At 53.1% G+C, this 24092-nt stretch overlaps 1 protein-coding gene across 1 annotated transcript in view; it reads left to right on the forward strand.

Moving 5' to 3' along the window:
• The window catches only part of ankfn1a (ankyrin repeat and fibronectin type III domain containing 1a), a 240572-nt gene that overhangs the window by 72017 nt on the left and 144463 nt on the right, over positions 1 to 24092 (forward strand). The window contains exons 8-10 of the mRNA XM_068058655.1: positions 4145 to 4244; positions 5646 to 5778; positions 12741 to 12857. Of these exons, the coding sequence (XP_067914756.1) occupies positions 4145 to 4244; positions 5646 to 5778; positions 12741 to 12857 (350 nt within the window). The remainder of the gene's footprint in view (positions 1 to 4144; positions 4245 to 5645; positions 5779 to 12740; positions 12858 to 24092) is intronic.

Genomic DNA, 24092 nt, shown 5'->3' on the forward strand with positions numbered 1-24092 from the left:
ATATACACACTCACATGTACAGACAGATATACACACTCACATGTACAGACAGAGATACACTCACATGTACAGTCAGATATACACACTCACATGTACAGTCAGATATACACACTCACATGTATAGACAGATATACACACTCACATGTACAGACAGATATACACACTCACATGTACAGACAGATATACACATACACATGCAGAGACAGAGATACACACTCACATGTACAGACAGATACACACACATGTACAGACAGATACATACACATGTACAGACAGATATACACACTCAAATGTACAGTCAGATATACACACTCACGTGTACAGACAGATACACACACATGTACAGACAGATATACACACTCAAATATACAGACAGATATACACGCACACATTCAGAGACAGAGATACACACTGACATGTACAGTCAGATATACACACTCACATGTACAGACTGAGATAAACACTCACATGTACAGACAGAGATACACACACACATGTACAGACAGATATACACATACACATGCAGAGACAAAGATACACACTCACATGTACAGAGATACACACATGTACAGACAGATGCACACATGTACAGACAGATATACACACTCACATGTACAGACAGAGATACACACACACATGTACAGACAGATATACACATACACATGCAGAGACAAAGATACACACTCACATGTACAGAGATACACACATGTACAGACAGATATACACACTCACATTTACAGACAGATATACACACTCACATGTACAGACAGATACACACACATGTACAGACAGATATACACACACATGTATAGACAGAGATATACACTCACATGTATAGACAGATATACACACTCACATGTACAGACAGATATACACACTCACATGTACAGTCAGATGTACACACTCACATGTACAGACAGAGATACACACTCACATGTACAGACAGAGATACACACACACATGTACAGACAGATATACACATACACATGCAGAGACAAAGATACACACTCACATGTACAGAGATACACACATGTACAGACAGATACACACATGTACAGACAGATATACACACTCACATGTACAGAGAGATACACACACACATGTACAGACAGATATACACATACACATGCAGAGACAAAGATACACACTCACATGTACAGAGATACACACATGTACAGACAGATATACACACTCACATTTACAGACAGATATACACACTCACATGTACAGACAGATACACACACATGTACAGACAGATATCCACACACATGTATAGACAGAGATATACACTCACATGTATAGACAGATATACACACTCACATGTACAGACAGATATACACACTCACATGTACAGTCAGATGTACACACTCACATGTACAGACAGAGATACACACACACATGTACAGACTGAGATACACACTCACATGTTCAGACAGAGATACACACACACATGTACAGACAGATATACACATACACATGCAGAGACAAAGATACACACTCACATGTACAGAGATACACACATGTACAGACAGATACACATGTACAGGCAGATATACACACTCACATGTACAGACAGAGATACACACACACATGTACAGACAGATATACACATACACATGCAGAGACAAAGATACACACTCACATGTACAGAGATACACACATGTACAGACAGATATACACACTCACATTTACAGACAGATATACACACTCACATGTACAGTCAGATGTACACACTCACATGTACAGACAGAGATACACACACACATGTACAGACTGAGATACACACTCACATGTACAGACAGATACACACACACACATGTATAGACAGATATACACACTCACATGTACAGACAGATATACACACACATGTACAGACAGATATACACACACACATGTATAGACAGATATACACACTCACATGTACAGACAGATATACACATACACATGCAGAGACAGAGATACACACTCACATGTACAGACAGATACACACACATGTACAGACAGATATACACGCTCAAATGTACAGTCAGATATACACACTCACATGTACAGACAGATACACACACATGTACAGACAGATATACACACTCAAATATACAGACAGATATACACGCACACATTCAGAGACAGAGATACACACTCACATGTACAGACAGATACACACACACACATGTATAGACAGATATACTCACATGTACAGACAGAGATACACACTCACATGTACAGACAGAGATACACACTCACATGTACAGTCAGATATACTCACATGTACAGACAGATATCCACACATGTACAGACAGAGATACACACTCACATGTACAGACAGATACACACACTCACATGTGCAGACAGATACACACACATGTACAGACATATATACACACTTATACATACAGATAGATATATACGCACACATTCAGAGACAGAGATACACACTCACATGTACAGACAGATATACACACCTTCACTGTCATGTATATACACACACTCAGTCAGTGTGTGTATGGCTTTCTGTTTCTCTCTGACGCGCACAAACATACATTCTTCTTAATAGCCACAGGCTCACACTTATTCACAAGTAAACTCACTCACTCTTTCACACATACTCCTCCCACACACTCACTCACACAAACATAGTAAAGTGACAGACATGCTAAGACCTGCTTCCCCATCCAGTGTGTCCCACAGTCGGGCAGTCTTGTTCACCACAAATCCACCCAGAGCCATGTGATGTCCAGTTAAAACATTATTAAAACTGAGGACAATTGAGGATAAAATTCTGGGAAATTCCTCTCCGATCCCTTCAGACAATGGAAACCAATCCAGGAGATCACTTTGCTTTGGATAATGCCAGGTGGTACAAGGTGATTTGTGTCCCAGCCAGAAACAGGCCCAGCTCGCACGTGAAGGAATTTACTAAAACATAGAAACATAGACAATAGGAGCAGGAGTAGGCCATTCGGCCCTTTGAGCCTGCTCCACCATTCATTATGATCATGGCTGATCATCCAACTCCTTATATCCTATGATCCCTTTAGACCCAAGAGCTATATCTAACTCCTTGAAAATATACAATGTTTTGGCATCAACTGCTTTCTGTGGTAACGAATTCCACAGGCTCACCACTCTCTGGGTGAAGTAATTTCTCCTCATCTCAGTCCTGAAAGGTTTATCCCGTATCCTTAGACTATGACCCCTGGTTCTGGACTCCCCCCACCATCGGGAACATCCCTCCTGCATCTACCCCGTCAAGTCCTGTTAGAATTTTATAGGTTTCTATGAGATCCCCCCTCACTCTTCTGAACTCCAGCGAATATAATCCTAACCGACTCAATCTCTCCTCATACGTCAGTCCCGCCATCCCAGGAATCAGTCTGATAAACCTTCGCTGCACTCCTTCTATAGCAAGAACATCCTTCCTCAAGTAAGGAGACCAAAACGGCACACAATATTCCAGGTGTGGCACCACTGAGGCCCTATATAATTGCAGCAAGACTTCCCTTCTCCTGTACTCCAATCCTCTTGCGATGAAGACCAACAAACCATTTGCCTATTTTACCGCCTGTTGCACCTGCATGCTTACCTTCAGCAACTGGTGTACGAGAACACCCAGGTCTCGCTGCATATTCCCCTCTCTCAATTTATAGCCGTTCAGATAATAATCTGCTGTCCCTGTTTTTGTTACCAAAGTGGATAACCTCACATTTATCCACATTATACTGCATCTGCCATGCATTAGTCCTCTCACTCAACTTGTCCAAATCTCCCTGAAGCCTCTCTGTATCCTCCTCACAACTCACCCTCCCACCCAGTTTTGTGTCATCTGCAAATCTGGAAATATTACATTTAGTTACATTTAATTCAGCAAATCACATCCAGGGCACAGGGTGCAGCCTGACCCACACATTCACTATTCTCTGCAAAAAGAACCAGCTCCTGGCATTGAACCTCCATCTGGCCTTAACTCCCAAACCTCTTCACTCAAAATAATTGGCTCACCTAAACAGTCCCTTCATTATTGTATAAACCTCCATTAATTGGCCTGCATTTATGATTGTAGAAAGTGTCGAGTCCCATCTGATTGAGGTAATCAGGGTCACGAAACTACCTTGTTTAATCTGTCGACCCTTCTGTCCTCTTCTAGAAAACTCAAAGCCACAGAGTGTGAGCCGAAAGCAGTCGGTGTCACGAAGTCTCAAACATCTCTTTCATTCCTCGAGCAAGTTTGTGAAAACATTGAAAAGGTTTTTGTCCAACAATATCATTGGCCAAATGCAAATGGAAACGGGAATGTGAAAATAAAAAGGGAATTCTATCATGTTACTGCAAACACAACCTCAGAATAATGAAAATAATCTGAAGATAAAATATTGAAAAACAATCCCATCCCTAAACCCCGAACCCCACTCCCAGCCCCAAACCCTACCACAAAACCCACCCCCAGCCCCAAACCCCACCGCAAACCCCATCCCCAAATCCCAGCGCAAACCCCACTCCCAAACCCCACTCCCAGCCCCAAACCCCACCCCAAATCCTAAACCCCACTCAAAATCCCAAACCCCACCTCAAATCCCAAACCACACACCAAACCCCAAACCCCACCCGAAACCCCATACCAAACCCCACCCCATATCCCAAACCACCTCCCAAACTCCAAACCTACCCCAAACCCCACCCCAAATTCCAAACTCCAAACCCAATCAAAACCCAAACCATGCCCCAAACCCCACTACATACCCCGCCCCAAACCTCACCCTAAATCCCAAGCCCCACCCCAAGCCCCACTCCCATCCCCAAATCCCACGCCAAGCCCCACCCCAAAGCCCACCACAACCTCACCCCAAACCCCACCCCAAAGCCCACCACAACCTCACCCCAAACACCACCCCAAACTCCAGCCACCCCAAACCCCACCACAACCTCACCCCAAAGCCCACCACAACCTCACCCCAAAACCCACCCCAAAGCTCACCACAACCTCACCCCAAAACCCCAAACTCCACCCACCCCAAAGCTCACCACAACCTCACCCCAAAACCCCAAACACCACCCCAAACTCCACCCACCCCAAACCCCACCCCAAAGCTCACCACAACCTCACCCCAAAACCCCAAACACCACCCCAAACTCCACCCACCCCAAACCCCACCACAACCTCACCCCAAAGCTCACCACAACCTCACCCCAAAACCCCAAACCCCACCCCAAATCTCCCCCCAAACCCCACCCCCAAACCCCACCCCCAAGGGAATCACCTCCAGTCTCAGCAATGGGATTGAATGGGGCCCCACGGGTGGGTGGGTGGGAGGGGGCGCATGGGAGGGGGTGAGGGATCTGCATTGGGATGGAAATTGCATGGGAGGGGGGAGACGGCGGAGTGGTTGAGGGGGGAAGACGGGGGAGTGGTTCAGGGGGGAGCGGGGGGAGGGGGCTATAGGAAGAGGGGAGTGCGGATGGGGGAGCGTGGGGAGGTGTGGAGGGGGTGCAGGAGGAGTGCAGGGGGAGGCGGGGGAAGTTGGTGCAAGGGGGTGGGAGGAGAGGAGGGAGCAGGGGGAGGCAGGATTTACCCAGTGAGCCAGTGGGGGAAAGGCTGGGTTTATACGAAGTGATCTCTGACAACCCGTGTTTTTCTTTTTTGTTCGAAGAGGAGTTTACATTGCTGCCATCTTTTATCATAAAGACAATGTCCTGGTAACAAATGAAGATCAGATTCCGATGGTGGAGATCGACAATTCATACTCCAACACTCTGATGCAGGATTTTCTCTGGTTCACAAAGGTTTGTGAAATCAGCCTGTTTTCTGAGTTTGTGTCGGCTGCAGATCATCTAGAGCAATGAGTTAGAAAACTGTGGCTTCAGCACAAAAGTCCAGGCTGACACTTCCAGTGAGAGTACTGAGGGAGCGCTGCACTGTCGGATGGTCAGTACTGAGGGAGCGCTGCACTGTCGGAGGGTCAGTACTGAGGGAGTGCTGCACTGTCGGAGGGTCAGTAGTTAGGGAGTGCTGCACTGTCGGAGGGGCAGTACTGAGGGAGTGCTGCACTGTCGGAGGGTCAGTACTGAGGGAGTGCTGCACTGTCGGAGGGTCAGTACTGAGGGAGTGCTGCACTGTCGGAGGGTCAGTAGTTAGGGAGTGCTGCACTGTCGGAGGGGCAGTACTGAGGGAGTGCTGCACTGTCGGAGGGTCAGTACTGAGGGAGTGCTGCACTGTCGGAGGGTCAGTACTGAGGGAGTGCTGCACTGTCGGAGGGTCAGTACTGAGGGAGTGCTGCACTGTCGGAGGGGCAGTACTGAGGGAGTGCTGCACTGTCGGAGGGGCAGTACAGAGGGAGGGCTGCACTGTCGGAGGGGCAGTACTGAGGGAGTGCTGCACTGTCGGAGGGGCAGTACTGAGGGAGTGCTGCACTGTCGGAGGGTCAGTACTGAGGGAGTGCTGCACTGTCGGATGGTCAGTACTGAGGGAGGGCTGCACTGTCGGAGGGTCAGTCGTTTGGATGCGTTGTTTAACCAAGGCCTCATTTACCCTCTCAAGGGGTATAAAAAATGACGTGACACTATTCTGAAGAACAGCAGACGCCTTCTCCCCGGTGTCTGGACCAGTGTTTATCACTCAATGAGCATCACAAAGTTGATCAAATGGTCATTCTCGCATTGCTGTTTGTGGGATCTTACTGTGCCCAAATTAGGTGCCATGTTTCGTACATTACAACAGTGACTACAGTTCACAAACTACCTCATTGGCTGTAAAAGCACTGGGAGGTGGTGAAAGGAGCTAGAGAAATGCAAACATGAGCAAAATACTACAGATGCTGGAAATCTGAAATGAAAACAAGAAACACTGGAAATACTCAGCAGGTCTGGCAGCATCTGTGGAGAGAGAAGCAGAGTTAACGTTTCAGTTCTGAAGAAGGGTCACAGACCTGAAACGTTAAATCTGTTTCTCTCTCCACAGATGCTGCCAGACCTGCTGAGTATTTCCAGCATTCCTTGTTTTTATGAGAGAAATGCAAATCCTTCTTTCAGTTTTCCATGTGCTGTAACAGCTGGGTGAGCTCAGAAATATGTGCATGTGAGTCTGTGTGTATGTACAAGTCTGTGTGTATGCATCAGTCTGTGTCTGTGTGCCTGTGTATGTGCGAGTCTGTGTGTGTCTGTGTGTGCATGAGACTGTGTGTGTGCACGAGTCTGTGTGCCTGTGTGTGTGAGTCTGTGTGTCCGAGTGTGTGTGCAAGTCTGTGCATGAGTCTGTGTGTGTGTGAGCCTGTGTGTGTTGCTGCGTGCGTGCGTGTGTGTGTGTGTGTGTGTGTGAGTGTCTGTGTGTGAGTGTGAGTCTGTCTGTGTGCACGGTTATGCGTGTACATTTGTGTGTGTTCTCTGATGCTACCGGTTAGTTTGACTCTGTTGGATAATCTGTAAAAGGAAAGATGGTTTGCATGGGAAAGAGTTACAAAACTCTGAAAGGATTTGAGAGGATGAAGAGTGGGAGGTTGTCCCCACTGTTTGGTGAATCAGTGACAAGGGGCACAGACTGAGCACCATAACTGGGAAAATGAAGGGAGAAGTTAGAAATGTTTTCACACAGAAGGATATTAGAACAGGAGATGGTTTACCATAAGAATAGTCTAATACATTTAAAAAGGCATTTGATAAGGTTTTGAAGAGGAAAATTATAAAAGGACATGGGAAAGGGTAGGGTACTATCATGCTGTATAACTCTATGACTGTGATTAGAACAGACAGCTCCAGTTGAAGAACTATCACTAGGACATGATGATGGGCTGAATGGTCTCTTCCTTGCAGTTACAAACAGAGAGCCCATTACACCTCTCACAAACTTTCCAGAGACTGGGATTTTAATTACAAAGTGAGGTTAAGCTGGGGTACTTCTCCCAGGAGCAAAGGAGATTGAGGGGAGATTTAATAGAAATGTACAGGGTTAAAGACCAGCTCTACGAGGAACTCCATAATATCATTAGTAGCATCCCCAACACCAAACACCTATTCCTGCTGGGGGACTTTAATGCCAGGGTTGGGGCCGATCATGACTCATGGCCCTCCTGTCTTGGGGGCTGTGGCATTGGTAGGATGAATGAGAATGGTCAGAGACTGCTGGAGTTGTGTACCTATCATAACCTCTGCAGCACCAACTCGTTCTTTCACACTAAACCCTGTCACCAGGTTTCTTGGAGGCACCCAAGATCATGTCGTCGGCACCAGCTGGACCTCATCGTCACAAGGCGAGCCTCGATAAACAGTGTTCAAATCACACGCAGCTTCCACAGTGTTGGACTGCGACACCGACCACTCCCTGGTGTGCAGCAAGGTTAGACTCAGACCAAAGAAGTTGCATCATTCCAAGCAGAAGGGCCACCCGCGCATCAACACGAGCAGAATTTCTCACCCACAGCTGTTACAAAAATTTCTAAATTCACTTTTAACAGCCCTTCAAAACACTCCCACAGGGGATGCTGAGACCAAGTGGGCCCATGTCAGAGACGCCATCTATGACTCAGCAATGAACACCTTTGGCAAATGTGAGAAGCAGAATGCAGACTGGTTTCAATCTCACTTTGAAGAGCTGGAACCTGTCATAGCCGCTAAGCGCATTGCACTGCTGAACTACAAGAAAACCCCCAGCGAGTTAACATCTGTAGCACTTAAAGCAGAGAGAAGCGCTGTACAAAGAACAGCCAGGCGCTGTGCAAATGACCACTGGAAACACCTATGCAGTCGTATTCAGCTGGCCTCTGACACCGGAACCTCAGAGGAATGTATGATGGCATTAAGAGAGCTTTTGGGCCAACCATCAAGAAGATCGCCCCCCTCAAGTCTAAATCAGGGGACACGATCACTGACCAATGCAAGCAAATGGACCACTGGGTGGAGCACTACCTAGAACAGTACTCCAGGGAAAATGTCACTGAGACTGTCCTCAGTGCAGCCCAGTCTCTGCCAGTCATGGATGAGCTGGACGAACAGCCAACAAAATCAGAACTCAGTGATGCCATTGATTCTCTAGCCAGTGGAAAAGCCCCTGGGAAGGACGGCATTACCCCTGAAATAATCAAGAGTGCCAAGCCTGCTATACTCTCAGCACTCCATGAACTGCTTTGCCTGTGCTGGGATAAGGGAACAGTACCACAGGACATGCGCGATGCCTTTATCATCACCCTCTATAAGAACAAGGGTGACCGCGGTGACTGCAACAACTACCGTGGAATCTCCCTGCTCAGCATAGTGGGGAAAGTCTTTGCCCGAGTCGCTTTAAACAGGCTCCAGAAGCTGACTGAGCGTGTCTACCCTGAGGCACAGTGTGACTTTTGAGCAGAGAGATCCACCATTGACATGCTGTTCTCCCTTCGTCAGCTACAGGAGAAATGCCGCAAACAACAGATGCCCCTCTACGTTGCTTTCATTGATCTCACCAAAGCCTTTGACCTCGTCAGCAGACGTGGTCTCTTCAGAATACTAGCAAAGATTGGATGTCCACCAAAGCTACTAAGTATCATCACCTCATTCCATGACAATATGAAAGGCACAATTCAGCATAGCGGCACCTCGTCAGACCCCTTTCCTATCCTGAGTGGTGTGAAACAGGGCTGTGTTCTCGCACCCACACTGTTTGGGATCTTCTTCTCCCTGCTGCTCTCACATGCGTTCAAGTCTTCAGAAGAAGGAATTTTCCTCCACACAAGATCAGGGGGCAGGTTGTTCAACCTTGCCCATCTAAGAGCGAAGACCAAAGTACGGAAAGTCCTCATCAGGGAACTCCTCTTTGCTGACGATGCTGCATTAACATCTCACACTGAAGAGTGTCTGCAGAGACTCATTGACAGGATTGCGGCTGCCTGCAATGAATTTGGCCTAACCATCAGCCTCAAGAAAACGAACATCATGGGACAAGACGTCAGAAATGCTCCATCCATCAAGATCGGCGACCACGCTCTGGAAGTGGTTCAAGAGTTCACCTACCTAGGCTCAACTATCACCAGTAACCTGTCTCTAGATGCAGAAATCAACAAGCGCATGGGAAAGGCTTCCACTGCTATGTCCAGACTGGCCAAGAGAGTGTGGGAAAATGGCGCACTGACACAGAACACAGAAGTCCAAGTGTATTAAGCCTGTGTCCTCAGTACCTTGCTCTACGGCAGCGAGGCCTGGACAACGTACATCAGCTAAGAGCAACATCTCAATTCATTCCATCTTCGCTGCCTCTGGAGAATCCTTGGCATCAGGTGGCAGGACTATATCTCCAACACAGAAGTCCTCGAGGCGGCCAACATCCCCAGCATATACACCCTACTGAATCAGCGGCGCTTGAGATGGCTTGGCCATGTGAGCTGCATGGAAGATGGCAGGATCCCCAAAGACACATTGTACAGTGAGCTCGCCACTGGTATCAGACCCACCGGCCGTCCATGTCTCCACTTTAAAGACGTCTGCAAACGCGACATGAAGTCCTGTGACACTGATCACAAGTCGTGGGAGTCAGTCGCCAGTGATCGCCAGAGCTGGCGGGCAGCCATAAAGGCGGGGCTAAAATGTGACAAGTCGAAGAGACTTAGCAGTTGGCAGGAAAAAAGACAGAAGCGCAAGGAGAGAGCCAACTGTGTAACAGCCCCGACAACCAAATTTATCTGCAGCACTTGTGGAAGAGTCTGTCACTCTAGAATTGGCCTTTATAGCCACTCCAGGCGCTGCTCCACAAACCGTTGACCACCTCCAGGCGCTTACCCATTGTCTCTCAAGACAAGGAGGCCAAAGAAGAAGACAGGGTTATGACAGGTTTAGATAAGTTAGACAAGGAAAAGCTGTTCCCATTAACTAATGGTACAAGGACTAGGGGACACAGATTGAAGATTTTGGGGGGGTAAGTGAGGAAGAACCTTTTTACACAGTGGGTGGTAATGAGCTGGGACTCGCTGCCCACGAGGGTGGTGGAAGTGGAGACGATCAATGACTTCAGAAGGAAATTGGATGGGAACTTGAAGGAAATAAACTTTCAGGGCTACGGGGATCTAGCGGGGGAGTGGGACTGATTGGATTGCTCCATGGAGAGCCAGCATGGACTTGATGGGTCGAATGGTCTCCTCCTGTGCAGTAAATGACTCTATACTCTATGACTCTAGATATCTCCAGTTGCATTCAATGTTAGATTGAAGTCCAACAATCCTGATGTACACAGCAAGATCTCACTGAGATGAATGACCAGTTCAACTGTTTTTGTTGGTGTTGGTAAAGGGGGGGGGGGGGGGAATATTGGTCAGGAGATCGGTAGAATTTCCAACTCCTCATCGATTAATGACACGGGAACCACCAGAAGAAGCCAACAGGGCCGAACTGTGATAGAGGAAGATGGGAATCACAACATGGGTAAAGACTAAGGTTCATAGAGTTCACCTTCTACCATTCATCAGTCATATGATACAATGATAGAGTTAGTCATCAATCTGTATCAATGAATCTCCAACAGACCCAGACATAAGGTGGGAATAACCCCAGTGCTGGACAGCTTTGGGAATCATAGGTCCAAAGTCACGTGTTCTTCTGGAACACGGTACACTCAGCACACACCATGTCTCTCATTGCTCAGATACTCTAATCATGCCCCCAGACCACTCAGATAGGAAGTGAAGACCCACTTTGGGAGAGGGTCAGGAAGATGGTCGTGCCCATTAGTTGGAGAAATAAAACCTTGAATATGCTTGGTAAATGAGACAGGCAGAAGTCAGGAGTGTGATGGAATACTCTCCACTTGCCTGGATGGGTGCAGCTCCAACAACACTCAAGAAGCTCAACACCATCCAGGACAAAGCAGCCCACTTGATTAGCACCCCATCCACAAACATTCACTCCCTCCACCATCGACACACACTGGCAGCAGTGTGTACCATCTACAAGATGCACTGCACCAACGCTCCTTAGACAGCACCTTCCAAACCCGCGACCTCTGCCAACTAGAAGGACAAGGGCAGCAAATACATGGGGACACCACCACCTGCAAGTTCCCCTCCAAGTCACACACCATCCTGACTTGGAACTATATCGCCGTTCCTTCACTGTCACTGGGTCAAAATCCTGGAACTCCCTTCCTAACAGCACTGTGGGTGTACCAACCCCACATGGACTGCAGCGGTTCAAGAAGGCAGCTCACCACCACCTTCTCAAGGGCAATTAGGGATGGGCAATAAATGCTGGCCTAGCCAGCGTCACCCATATCCTCCGAATGAACTTAAAAAAATGGGCGAGATGTCTGTCTCCTCGTCACCCTCGAGGGCCAAAATAATGGATATATTTCAAAATGATGAAGGGTTTTGATGGAGTAAATAAGGAGAAACTGTTTCCAGTGGCAGCAGAGTCAGTAACCATAGGACACAGAATGAAGGTGATTGGCTAAAGAACCAGAGGGGGAGATGAGGAAAGGTTTTTTTACGCAGTGAGTTGTTGTGATCTGGAACGCGCTGCCGAAAGGGCGGTGAAAGCAGATTCAATAGTAACTTTCAAAAGGGAATTGGATAAATACTTGAAGGGGAAAAGATTGACCAAGTTATTGGGGAAAGAGCAGGGGAGTGGGACTAATTGGATAAATCTTTCAAAGAGCCAGCACAGACACAATGGGTAGAATGGCCTCCTTCTGTGCTGCATCATTCTGTGACACAGCTATCACTCACCACACAGGAGAAGTACCTGCCATCTGTTCCAGAACCTTCCACAGCACTAAAATTGTTTGTTTCTTTCAGCTTTCCTGCACGTGGGAAGAGGTCAGGTGGTTGCGACAGAATCTATCAGCTTCCACGTCTGCCTCCTCTGCACTACAGACACGACACAAGATGCTAAACGCAGCAGCCCAGTTACAGGTCCGTGATGCTGGAGGGACAGCCGCAGGCAAAAGTATTCGACAACTTTACCTGAGTTGGTACATGGCAGCTAGAGGCATTCCTGGGAGTGTTTGATGGGGACAGTGTAGAGGGAGCTTTACTCTGTATCTAACCCCCGTACTGTACCTGTCCTGGGAGTGTTTGATGGGACAGTGTAGAGGGAGCTTTACTCTGTATCTAACCCCCGTACTGTACCTGTCCTGGGAGTGTTTGATGGGGACAGTGTAGAGGGAGCTTTACTCTGTATCTAACCCCATTTTTTGTTTCTTTATAAGGTGGCCTTTATACCCCAGGCCCCTTTTATATATTTTATGTCGAGGGGGCCTTTATTCCTCAGGCCCCCTTTATATACACACTTATATTTTTAAAATAACTTTATTAAAAACAGAAATAAACAAAAACTCAAATTAAAATGCCATTCTTGGCGTCAATGATGCACTCCAGTCCCTGCGGTGCCCACCGGTCACGGAAGGCCTCAAGCGTACCGGCGGACACCGCATGCTCCTTCTCCAGGGACACCCGGGCGCAAACGTAACCGCGGAAGAGGGTCAGGCAATCAAGGAGGACGGAACCCCCGACGGCCCACAGCCTGGACCTGTGAATTGCCACCTTGGCCAGGCCCAGGAGCAGACCGATGAGGAGATCCTCCTCCCGGCCCAAGCCCCTCCGCACCGGGTGCCCAAAGATCAGGAGCGTGGGACTGAAGTGCAGCCAGAACTTGAAGAGCAGCCCCTTCAGATACTCAAATAGGGGCTGCAACCTCGCACACTCCGTATATATGTGGAACACGGACTGGTCCAGGCCGCAGAAAGTACAGGTGGCCTGGGAGTCCGTGAACCTACTTAAAAGCCTATTGCACGGGACTGCTCTGTGCAGCACCCTCCACCCCAGGTCCCCGATGTAAAGGGGGAAGACTCCCGCGTAGAGAGACCTCCATCGGGGTTTCCCCTCGCCGCCACATGGCAACGCGGACCACCAGGGCGTGTCCAGCCGACTGACGAGGGCAAGGAAGTGGAGAGTGTGCAGGAGCAGCCCGTACAGGAAACTCCTCCGCACTGATTGGAATGGCACGGAGGGCATTTCCGAGAGGCGGCTCGGCTTGTGCGGGACCGGCTCCCGAGGAGGGTTTCAGGGCCTGGGTCCGATGAGCAGTTCCGGCCAAGTGGGGGTCAGCTCGGCCGGGATCGCTCCGCACTCCCGAGCCCCCTCGCCACCCGCAGTGAGGGGCGTCCCGGGTGTTTCGGCTACTCCTCCGCCCGCCGGACAGTACCTGGAGTCGGCCGCCCGGACAGCCGAGGCGTTCTCCGCCGGCGGGGGAGCGCCCTGACTGGAGGCAACCATGTTCCAGACTCGGAATAGATCCCGGTAAAAGACAGGCAACTCCCTCAGAGAAGCGCGACTAACGGACTCCACCGGGAGCTGCGTGTCGTCTTGAAGGCAGTGACACTGGCGGAAAAAATACGTCGCCAGCGCACTCCATCTGGGAGGACGTACAGGTATCGCTGCAGGGTCCGAAGGCGGAGAGTCGCAGCCTGGGTGCGGACGTACACCAGCGACTGGCCACCCTCCTCAATCGGGAGACTCAGGACCGCGGCAGAGACCCAATGTTTCCTCTTGCCCCAAAAGAAATCGACAAGTTTCTTCTGGATCTTGTTGGCAAATGCAGGGGGCGGGGCCAAAGTGACCAACCAGTACCACAACATGGAGGCCGTCAGTTGTTTTATGACCAGTGCTTGGCCCCTGTAGGAAAGCACTCGGAGCAGTCCTGTCCAGCGCCCCAGCGAGTGGTGACTTTCGCCTCCAACTCCTGCCAGTTTGCCGGCCAGGCTTCCTCAGCGGGGCTAAGGTGGACTCCCAGATAGAGGAGGTGCGTGGTGCTCCACGCAAAAGGTGTCATCTCCTCCGGCAGGGAGTCCACTCGCCACTGACCCACCAGGAGTCCGGAACATTTCTCCCAATTGATCCTCGCGGAGGACGCGGCAGAAAAGGTCTGCTGGCAGTCGCCCATCCTCCGCAAGTCAACGGGATCGGTGACCGCGAGGAGCACGTCGTCGGCGTAAGCCGAGAGGACGACCCGCGTGGCCGGCTCGCGCAGAACCAATCCCGTCAACCTCCTGCACAGGAAGGGCTCCACGCAGATGGTATACAATTGGCCGGACATGGGGCATCCCTGACGCACTCCTCTCCCAAAGCGAAGGGGCGCCGTCAAGGACCCGTTAACTTTGACTAGACACTCTGTGGCGGCGTATAAAAATCGGACCCTGGCCACAAAAGAGTCCCGAAAAGGTATTCGTGATCCACCCTGTCGAACGCCTTCTCCTGATCGAGGGAGAGAAAGACGACCGACTGACCAGTCCTCTGGGAAAGATGCATCAGGTCCCGGACCAGGTGGATGTTGTCCTGGATGGACCGGCTCGGGACCGTGTAGGACTGGTCGGGGTGGATCATGTGGGCCAGCACGGAGCCCAGGCGGGTAGACATAGCCCGGGCAAAGATCTTATAATCCGTGCTGAGGAGGGAGACCGGACGCCAGTTTTTAAGCAGGCGGAGATCGCCCCTCTTCGGCAGCAGGACGATGACCGCCCTGCACCACAAGAGGGGTATCTCCCCAGTCGCCAGGCTTTCCCCCAGGACCCGCGTGTAATCGTCCCCCAGGACGTCCCAGAACGCCCTGAGGAACTCCACGGTCAACCCATCCAGCCCTGGGGATTTGGATTTGCCCCTTGAGAGCTGGTGGAGGGCACCAGTCAGCTCCGCCAACGTAAGCAGAGCCTCCAATCCTTCGGCGGCCTCTGGGCTGACCTGCAGCAGGTCTTCCCACAAAACTCTGCGCGTGTCCTCGCTGGACGGATCCGGAGAGAACAACGCACTGTAATAAGTACGGACCAGGAGGCCCATTCCCTCCGGATCCGTGATGGAGGATCCGTCGTCGGCCAGCAGCTCAACGAGCTGCTTACGGATCCTGCGCCATTTTTCCAGCGAGTAGAAGGGTGAGGCACGGTCCAAATCTTCCAGGATCTGGATCTGCGACCTCACGTACGCGCCTCGGGACCATATGAGCTGCAGGTCCCTCAGCGCACCCTTCTTCTCTTTGTACGCCTGCCACAGGGCCGGGTCCACGACGGCATGACCAAGGCGGGACTCCAAGTCGAGCACCTCCCTCTCCAGGCGCCTGATCTCGGCTTCCCGCCTCTTGGTCGACCCCTTCGCGTACTCCTGACAGAAGACGCGGATGTGAGTCTTGCCCACATCCCACCATAGCCTGAAGGAGGGGAAGCCCCCCTGCTTCCTTCTCCAGTCGGCCCAGAATCGACAGAACGAGTCGCGGAATCGCTCGTCTTCCAGCAGCCGGTTGTTAAAGTGCCAGTACGCGGACCCCTCCCGCGTGCGGAGCGGAATGAACTCCGCCCACACCAGGTGGTGGTCCGAGCACGGCACCAGCCGCATGGAGGCCGCTGAGACGTGGGAGAGATACGCCTGTGAAAAGTAGAGGCGGTCAATTCGGGACCCTCCTCCTCCAGACCTCCACGTGAAGGCGCTGGAGTTGGGATGGAGATTCCGCCAGCCGTCCACCAAGTTGAAGGAGCTGATCAGTCCCCTCAACTTCTTCACCGACGCTTGGCCGCGCTGGGGACCGGAGTGATCCCCCACCTCGAGGGTGCAGTTAAAATCCCCCCAGAGGATGGTGCACTCGCCGCTATCGATGGAGCTCAAGAGAGCGGACACTTCTTCAAAGAAGCGCGCTTGCAAAGCGCCGGGCCTGGGCGCGTACACGTTCACAAAGTGGAGCGGCACGCTACCCAGGCGAATGGCGAGGTGGAGCAAGCGTCCCGGCACTAGCTCCTTGACCCCCAAGATCTCCGGCTGAAAAGTCAGGGCCAACAAGATAGCCACCCCACTAGAAATAGGGGTGAGGTGACTCATGTAGACCCCACACTGCCACTACAGGAGCCAGGTGGCTTCGTCTCCCAGAACGGTGTGGGTTTCCTGCAGAAAGCTCACCGCGTATCTCCCTTCCCTGAGGACTGAGAGATTGTGAAATCTGCGGTGAGACCCCTTGCTGCCGTTGATGTTGAGGCTGGCTATGGTTATCTTCATGTCAAAGGTGCTTAAAACCCATCACCAACAGCTCACTGTGAGGAGGGAGTGGAAGTGCACCTGGCCCTCCACTCCCCCAGCAACCCATTGAGGAACACATTAAAACGGCGCCTCTCAACCAGTTTCACGTCTGCGTCCTTGCCCGCTTTCTTCAGGGCGGCACGGACGGACTGTATGATCAGCGCCAGACTCGACCAACGGCCGAGGGCCAGCTGAACTTTATCGCGGCAACCCCTGCAAGCCGCGAGGAAATCCCGGAGTTCCGCCGTGGGGATGAGAGGAGATTCGGTGGGAGGCACGAGGGACTCCACCACCTCACTGGCGATGGAATCAAGATCATCCTCCGTGCCCCACACCAAATCCCCATCCTCCTCTGGGTTGTCACCGCCAGCGGCCGACACATCCACCACACACTGTGGGGCGGACGTTCCGGCCACGCCAGCTGGTCCCGCCTCAGTCACAATCCCACCCCCAGGATCGATGGCGGAGGAGTCCTCGCTGGGTTCCAAGGTGGAACTGGAGCCTGTGGGCGCCAGAGTTTCAGGACTCCCCTCCACATCCGTCCCCAGGCCAATGAGTGGACCAGGGGAGACGAAAGTTCCCAACTCCGGAAATCCAGCCGGAGCCGAGATTGGAAGTGGAGAGAGGAGGCCATCTCCCGCTCCGCCAGCACCCACAGGCCCAGCAGATGGGGCAGCATTTTCAGTTATAACCAGGTCGGGTGTCTCCTGGTTGTCAGTGGATTCTGGCTGGGAGAGCCGACCCTTTGATGCCTCGCCCTCCCCTCCACTCAGGGCACCCGACCCAGTGGCAGAACGGGAAGTTTCTCCAGAAGTGTCCCCAGACTCCCCCACCACAAGTCGGGCTTCACTTGCTCCCACAGGAGGGGCTGCATGTAGAGGGGCATCCCTCTCCCCTCCATCCTGAAGAATAGGGAGCTCCTGCCAAGACTTTGCAGCCTTGATGTTAATGGTGGTAGGGGGAACCTGGGGACCCGAAACAGGAGACAGCTCCCCTCCAACAGATGGACCCTGCACCTCAGGGCCCTGTGTTACCTCTGTGGAGGGGTGCCTTCTCCTCTTTTTCCCACTAGGGCGCAGAGGCTCAGAGACCTCCATGTCATCAGAGGACTCCACCTCCGCACCCTCCTTTTTTTTTTAATTACTCTGGGCCTGAGCCCAGCCCTGAGACAGGTGGAGTCCCTGGGAGCGGGCCTTGGGCTGGGCCCAGGCTCGGGTTGTGTCACGGCGTCCAGGGGCCGAGTCTCTCTGTGTTTACGTTTCCTCCGCGCCTTCCTTCCACTCGGACGGGCACTCCCCTCCCCGCCGGAGGCTGTGAAAACCACAGCCTCTGGAACTGACTGAGCGGTGTCTGGTGGATGTGTGGGGGGAGTGGGAGGAGGTGCTGTGGAACCACCCTGGGCCGCTGAGCTGGAACTGGCGGCCGGGAGGTTGGGGCAGTTCTTACGAACATGCCCCACCCCCTTGCAGACGTGGCACCGCGCCCCATCCGAGGTCCAGAAGACGCGGTAGACCGTCCCCTGGAACTCCACACTGAAGTGGCCCTCCAAGACCTCCTCCCATGCCAGCTGCATAAATAGCTGGCGGCGGAAGGAGTAGACATGTCGGATGCTGTGCTCCCGAAGTCTGAGCGGGACTGGGGTGATCCCTGACCTCACCTCCCCCATGTGGTGCAGGTGGGGGAGGAGGAGCTCACTGGGTATAAAGGGCGGGACATTTGATAACATTATCCGCTGCGCAGTGGCCCCAAGAGGGTCCACCAGCAGGAAAGTCCCACCCACAGTGAGCCCTTTATTCAGGGCCAGGGACACGGCCCGCTCGGTCTTCAGGAAGAACACAGCCTTCCCGTACATTTTTGAGGCTGCACACAATGTCCGAGGGGCCGACAACCTCAGCCATTGCCTTTACACAGGCCTCTATGGACATATTGGGGTGGGGATAGCTCTTTACCCCATGGTTTGAAGTAATTAATTTAAAAGGTGACGGAATCATGCGGGCAGCCACAGAGGCTACAGCCGCATAGATATGAGAAGGCCCCGCCACCGGTGATGATGGGCTTGCCATGGCTCAAGAGCCAAACCCACCCCCAAATTACAGGCAAGCAAACAAACAAACAAACCAACTAGGAGGTTTGGGGAGAGGCTGAGGGTATACAGGAAAGGGTAAAGACAGGCTGCAAGCGATGACTTTGCTTTTTTTTTCTCCTTAAAGGGTGGTACTCTGAGCACTCTAAACACTCCTGGTCTTCCAGTCTTCTGGTTGTGGGAGGGGTCTTCACCTGGGTCAGCCGAAAGCTGCCCAGGCTCTAGTTCGATCCTTCTGTCTCTATAGCCGGGCAGCTTCAGCTGACACAGGCTGGGCAATTAGGGTGGGGAAGGAGCTTCCTTGTGTATTCAGTGCAATTACACAGCTCCCTGTAGAATTGTACAGCCCGCAGCCCTTGTTGTTCCGGCCTCTTCCACCTCCCACAACAGTCCAAATGAAATAAAAGTCTGGTGCTCGACACCCACCTCAAAATACAGCCGTATTGTCAAAGTCTTTCCTCCTCTGCAGCAAAAGTTGTTCAGAGTTTTGCAGTCTGTCCTCAGCTCTCCTTCTCCAGCAGCACCTCCAGCAACTTACTGCAGCACTATCAGCTGCACCTCGTTGATGCACTCTGGAGTCCCAATTAAGAAGCAGCCAACCCCGTTTTTTGTTTTTTTTTGTCCTGGGAGTGTTTGATGGGGACAGTGTAGAGGGAACTTTACTCTGTATCTAACCCCCGTACTGTACCTGTCCTGGGAGTGTTTGATGGGGACAGTGTAGAGGGAGCTTTACTCTGTATCTAACCCCCGTTTTCTTTTTTTTTCTTTTTGTAGAGGGAGCTTTACTCTGTATCTAACCCCCGTACTGTACCTGTCCTGGGAGTGTTTGATGGGACAGTGTAGAGGGAGCTTTACTCTGTATCTAACCCCGTACTGTACCTGTCCTGGGAGTGTTTGATGTGGACAGTGCAGAGGGAGCTTTACTCTGTATCTAACCCCCGTACTGTACCTGTCCTGGGAGTGTTTGATGTGGACAGTGTAGAGGGAGCTTTACTCTGTATCTAACCCCCGTACTGTACCTGTCCTGGGAGTGTTTGATGTGGACAGTGTAGAGGGAGCTTTACTCTGTATCTAACCCCCGTACTGTACCTGTCCTGGGAGTGTTTGATGGGGACAGTGTAGAGGGAGCTTTACTCTGTATCTAACCCCGTACTGTACCTGTCCTGGGAGTGTTTGATGGGGGACAGTGTAGAGGGAGCTTTACTCTGTATCTAACCCCGTACTGTACCTGTCCTGGGAGTGTTTGGTGGGGGCAGTGTAGAGGGAGCTTTACTCTGTATCTAACCCCATTTTTTTTTTTTTTTTTTTTTCCTTATTAAAACAGATAAATAAACAAAAAACTCAAATTAAAATGCCATTCTCGGCGTCGACGATGCACTCCAGTCCCTGCGGTGCCCACCGGTCGCGGAAGGCCTCAAGCGTACCGGCGGACACCGCATGCTCCTTTTCCAGGGACACCCGGGCGCGAACATAACCGCGGAAGAGGGGCAGGCAATCGGGGAGGACGGAACCCCCGACGGCCCGCAACCTGGACCTGTGAATTGCCACCTTGGCCAGGCCCAGGAGCAGACCGACGAGGAGATCCTCCTCCTGGCCCAAGCCCCTCCGCACCGGGTGCCCAAAGATCAGGAGCGTGGGACTGAAGTGCAGCCAGAATTTGAGGAGCAGCCCCTTCAGATACTCAAATAGGGGCTGCAACCTCGCACACTCCGTATAAATGTGGAACACGGACTCGTCCAGGCCGCAGAAAGTACAGGTGGCCTGGGAGTCCGTGAACCTACTTAAAAGCCTATTGCACGGGACTGCTCTGTGCAGCACCCTCCACCCCAGGTCCCCGATGTAAAGGGGGAAGACTCCCGCGTAGAGAGACCTCCATCGGGGTTTCCCATCGCCGCCAGATGGCAACGCGGACCGCCAGGGCGTGTCCGGCCGGCTGACGAGGGCGAGGAAGTGGAAAGTGTGCAGGAGCAGCCCGTACAGGAAACCCCTCCGCGCCGATTGGAATGGCACGGAGGGCATTCCCGAGAGGCGGCTCGGGTTGTGCGGGACCGGCTCCCGAGGAGGGTTTCGGGGCCTGGGTCCGATGAGCAGTTCCGGCCCAGCGGGGGTCAGCTCGGCCGGGATCGCTCCGCACTCCCGAGCCCCCTCGCCACCCGCAGTGAGGGGCGTCCCGGGGGTTTCGGCTACTCCTCCGCCCGCCGGACGTCCCCTGAGTCGGCCGCCCGGACAGCCGAGGCGCTCTCCTCCGCCGGCGGGGGAGCGCCCTGACTGGAGGCGACCATGTTCCAGACTCGGAAAAGATCCCGGTAAAAGACAGGCAACTCCCTCAGAGAGGCGCGGCTAACGGACTCCACCGGGAGCTGCGTGTCGTCTTGAAGGCAGTGACGCTGGCGGAAAAAATACGTCGCCAGCGCACACCATCTGGGAGGACGCTCGACGTACAGGTATCTCTGCAGGGTCCGAAGGCGGAGAGTCGCAGCCTGGGTGCGGACGCACACCAGCGACTGACCGCCCTCCTCGATCGGGAGACTCAGGACCGCGGCAGAGACCCAGTGTTTCCTCTTGCCCCAGAAGAAATCGACGAGTTTCTTCTGGATCTTGGTGGCAAATACAGGGGGCGGGGCCAAAGTGACCAACCGGTACCACAGCATGGAGGCCACCAGTTGGTTTATGACCAACGCTCGGCCCCTGTAGGAAAGCACTCGGAGCAGTCCTGTCCAGCGCCCCAGCCGAGCGGTGACTTTCGCCTCCAACTCCTGCCAGTTTGCCGGCCAGGCTTCCTCAGCGGGACTAAGGTGGACTCCCAGATAGAGGAGGTGCGTGGTGCTCCACGCAAAAGGTGTCATCTCCTCCGGCAGGGAGTCCACCCGCCACTGACCAACCAGGAGTCCGGAACATTTCTCCCAATTGATCCTCGCGGAGGACGCGGCAGAAAAGGTCTGCTGGCAGTCGCGCATCCTCCGCAAGTCAACGGGATCTGTGATTGCGAGGAGCACGTCGTCGGCGTAAGCCGAGAGGACGACCCGCATGGCCGGCTCGCGCAGAGCCAATCCCGTCAACCTCCTGCGAAGCAGGCACAGGAAGGGCTCCACGCAGATGGTATACAATTGGCCGGACATGGGGCACCCCTGACGCACTCCTCTCCCAAATCGAAGGGGCGCCGTCAAGGACCCGTTAACTTTGACTAGACACTCTGCGGCGGCGTATAAAAGTCGGACCCGGGACACAAAATGCGGCCCGAGTCCGAAAGCGCGCAGAGTCCCGAAAAGGTAATCGTGATCCACCCTGTCGAACGCCTTCTCCTGATCGAGGGAGAGAAAGGCGACCGACTGACCAGTCCTCTGGGAAAGATGGATCAGGTCCCGGACCAGGTGGATGTTGTCCTGGATGGACCGGCCCGGGACCGTGTAGGACTGGTCGGGGTGGATCATGTGGGCCAGCACGGAGCCCAGGCGGGTAGACATAGCCCGGGCAAAGATCTTATAATCCGTGCTGAGGAGGGAGACCGGACGCCAGTTTTTAAGCAGGCGGAGATCGCCCCTCTTCGGCAGCAGGACGATGACCGCCCTGCGCCACGAGAGGGGCATCTCCCCGGTCGCCAGGCTTTCCCCCAGGACCCGCGCGTAATCGTCCCCCAGGACGTCCCAGAACGCCCTGAGGAACTCCACGGTCAACCCATCCAGCCCTGGGGATTTGCCCCTCGAGAGCTGGTGGAGGGCGCCAGTCAGCTCCGCCAACGTGAGCGGAGCCTCCAATCCTTCGGCGCCCTCCGGTCTGACCTGCGGCAGGTCCTCCCACAAAACTCTGCGCGCATCCTCGCTGGACGGATCCGGAGAGAACAACGCACTGTAATACGTCCGGACCAGGAGGCCCATTCCCTCCGGATCCGTGATGGAGGATCCGTCGTCGGCCAGCAGCTCGACGAGCTGCTTACGGACCCCCCGCCATTTTTCCAGCGAGTAGAAGAAGGGTGAGGCGCGGTCCAAATCTTCCAGGATCTGGATCCGCGACCTCACGTACGCGCCTCGGGACCCTATGAGCTGCAGGTTCCTCAGCGCGCCCTTCTTCTCTTTGTACGCCTGCCACAGGGCCGGGTCCGCGACGGCATGACCGAGGCGGGATTCCAAGTTGAGCACCTCCCTCTCAAGGCGCCCGATCTCGGCTTCCCGCCTCTTGGTCGACCCCTTCGCGTACTCCTGACAGAAGACGCGGATGTGAGTCTTGCCCACATCCCACCATAGCCTCAAGGAGGGGAAGCCCCCCTGCTTCCTTCTCCAGTCGGCCCAGAATCGACAGAACGAGTCCCGAAATCGCACGTCCTCCAGCAGCCGGTTGTTAAAGTGCCAGTACGCGGACCCCGCCCGCGTGCGGAGCGGAGTGAACTCCGCCCACACCAGGCGGTGGTCCGAGCACGGCACCAGCCGCATGGAGGCCGCCGAAACGCGGGAGACGTACGCCTGCGAAATGTAGAGGCGGTCGATTCGCGACCCCCCTCCTCCAGACCTCCATGTGAAGGCGCTGGAGTCGGGATGGAGATTCCGCCAGACGTCCACCAAGTTAAGGGAGCTGATCAGTCCCCTCAACTTCTCCACCGACGCTTGGCCGCGCTGGGGACCGGAGCGATCCCCCACCTCGAGGGTGCAGTTAAAATCCCCCCCGAGGATGATGCACTCGCCGCTATCGATGGAGCTCAAGAGAGCGGACACTTCTTCAAAGAAGCGCGCTTGCAAAGCGCCGGGCCTGGGCGCGTACACGTTCACAAAGTGGAGCGGCACGCTACCCAGGCGAACGGCGAGGTGGAGCAAGCGGCCCGGCACTAGCTCCTTGACCCCCAAGATCTCCGGCTGAAAAGTCGGGGCCAACAAGATAGCCACCCCACTAGAAATAGGGGTGAGGTGACTCATGTAGACCCCACCCTGCCACTCCAGGAGCCAGGTGGCTTCGTCTCCCGGAACGGTGTGGGTTTCCTGCAGAAAGCTCACCGCGTATCTCCCTTCCCTAAGGACTGAGAG

Source organism: Heterodontus francisci, chromosome 26 (assembly GCF_036365525.1).
Source record: "Heterodontus francisci isolate sHetFra1 chromosome 26, sHetFra1.hap1, whole genome shotgun sequence".
Lineage (NCBI taxonomy): Eukaryota > Metazoa > Chordata > Chondrichthyes > Heterodontiformes > Heterodontidae > Heterodontus > Heterodontus francisci.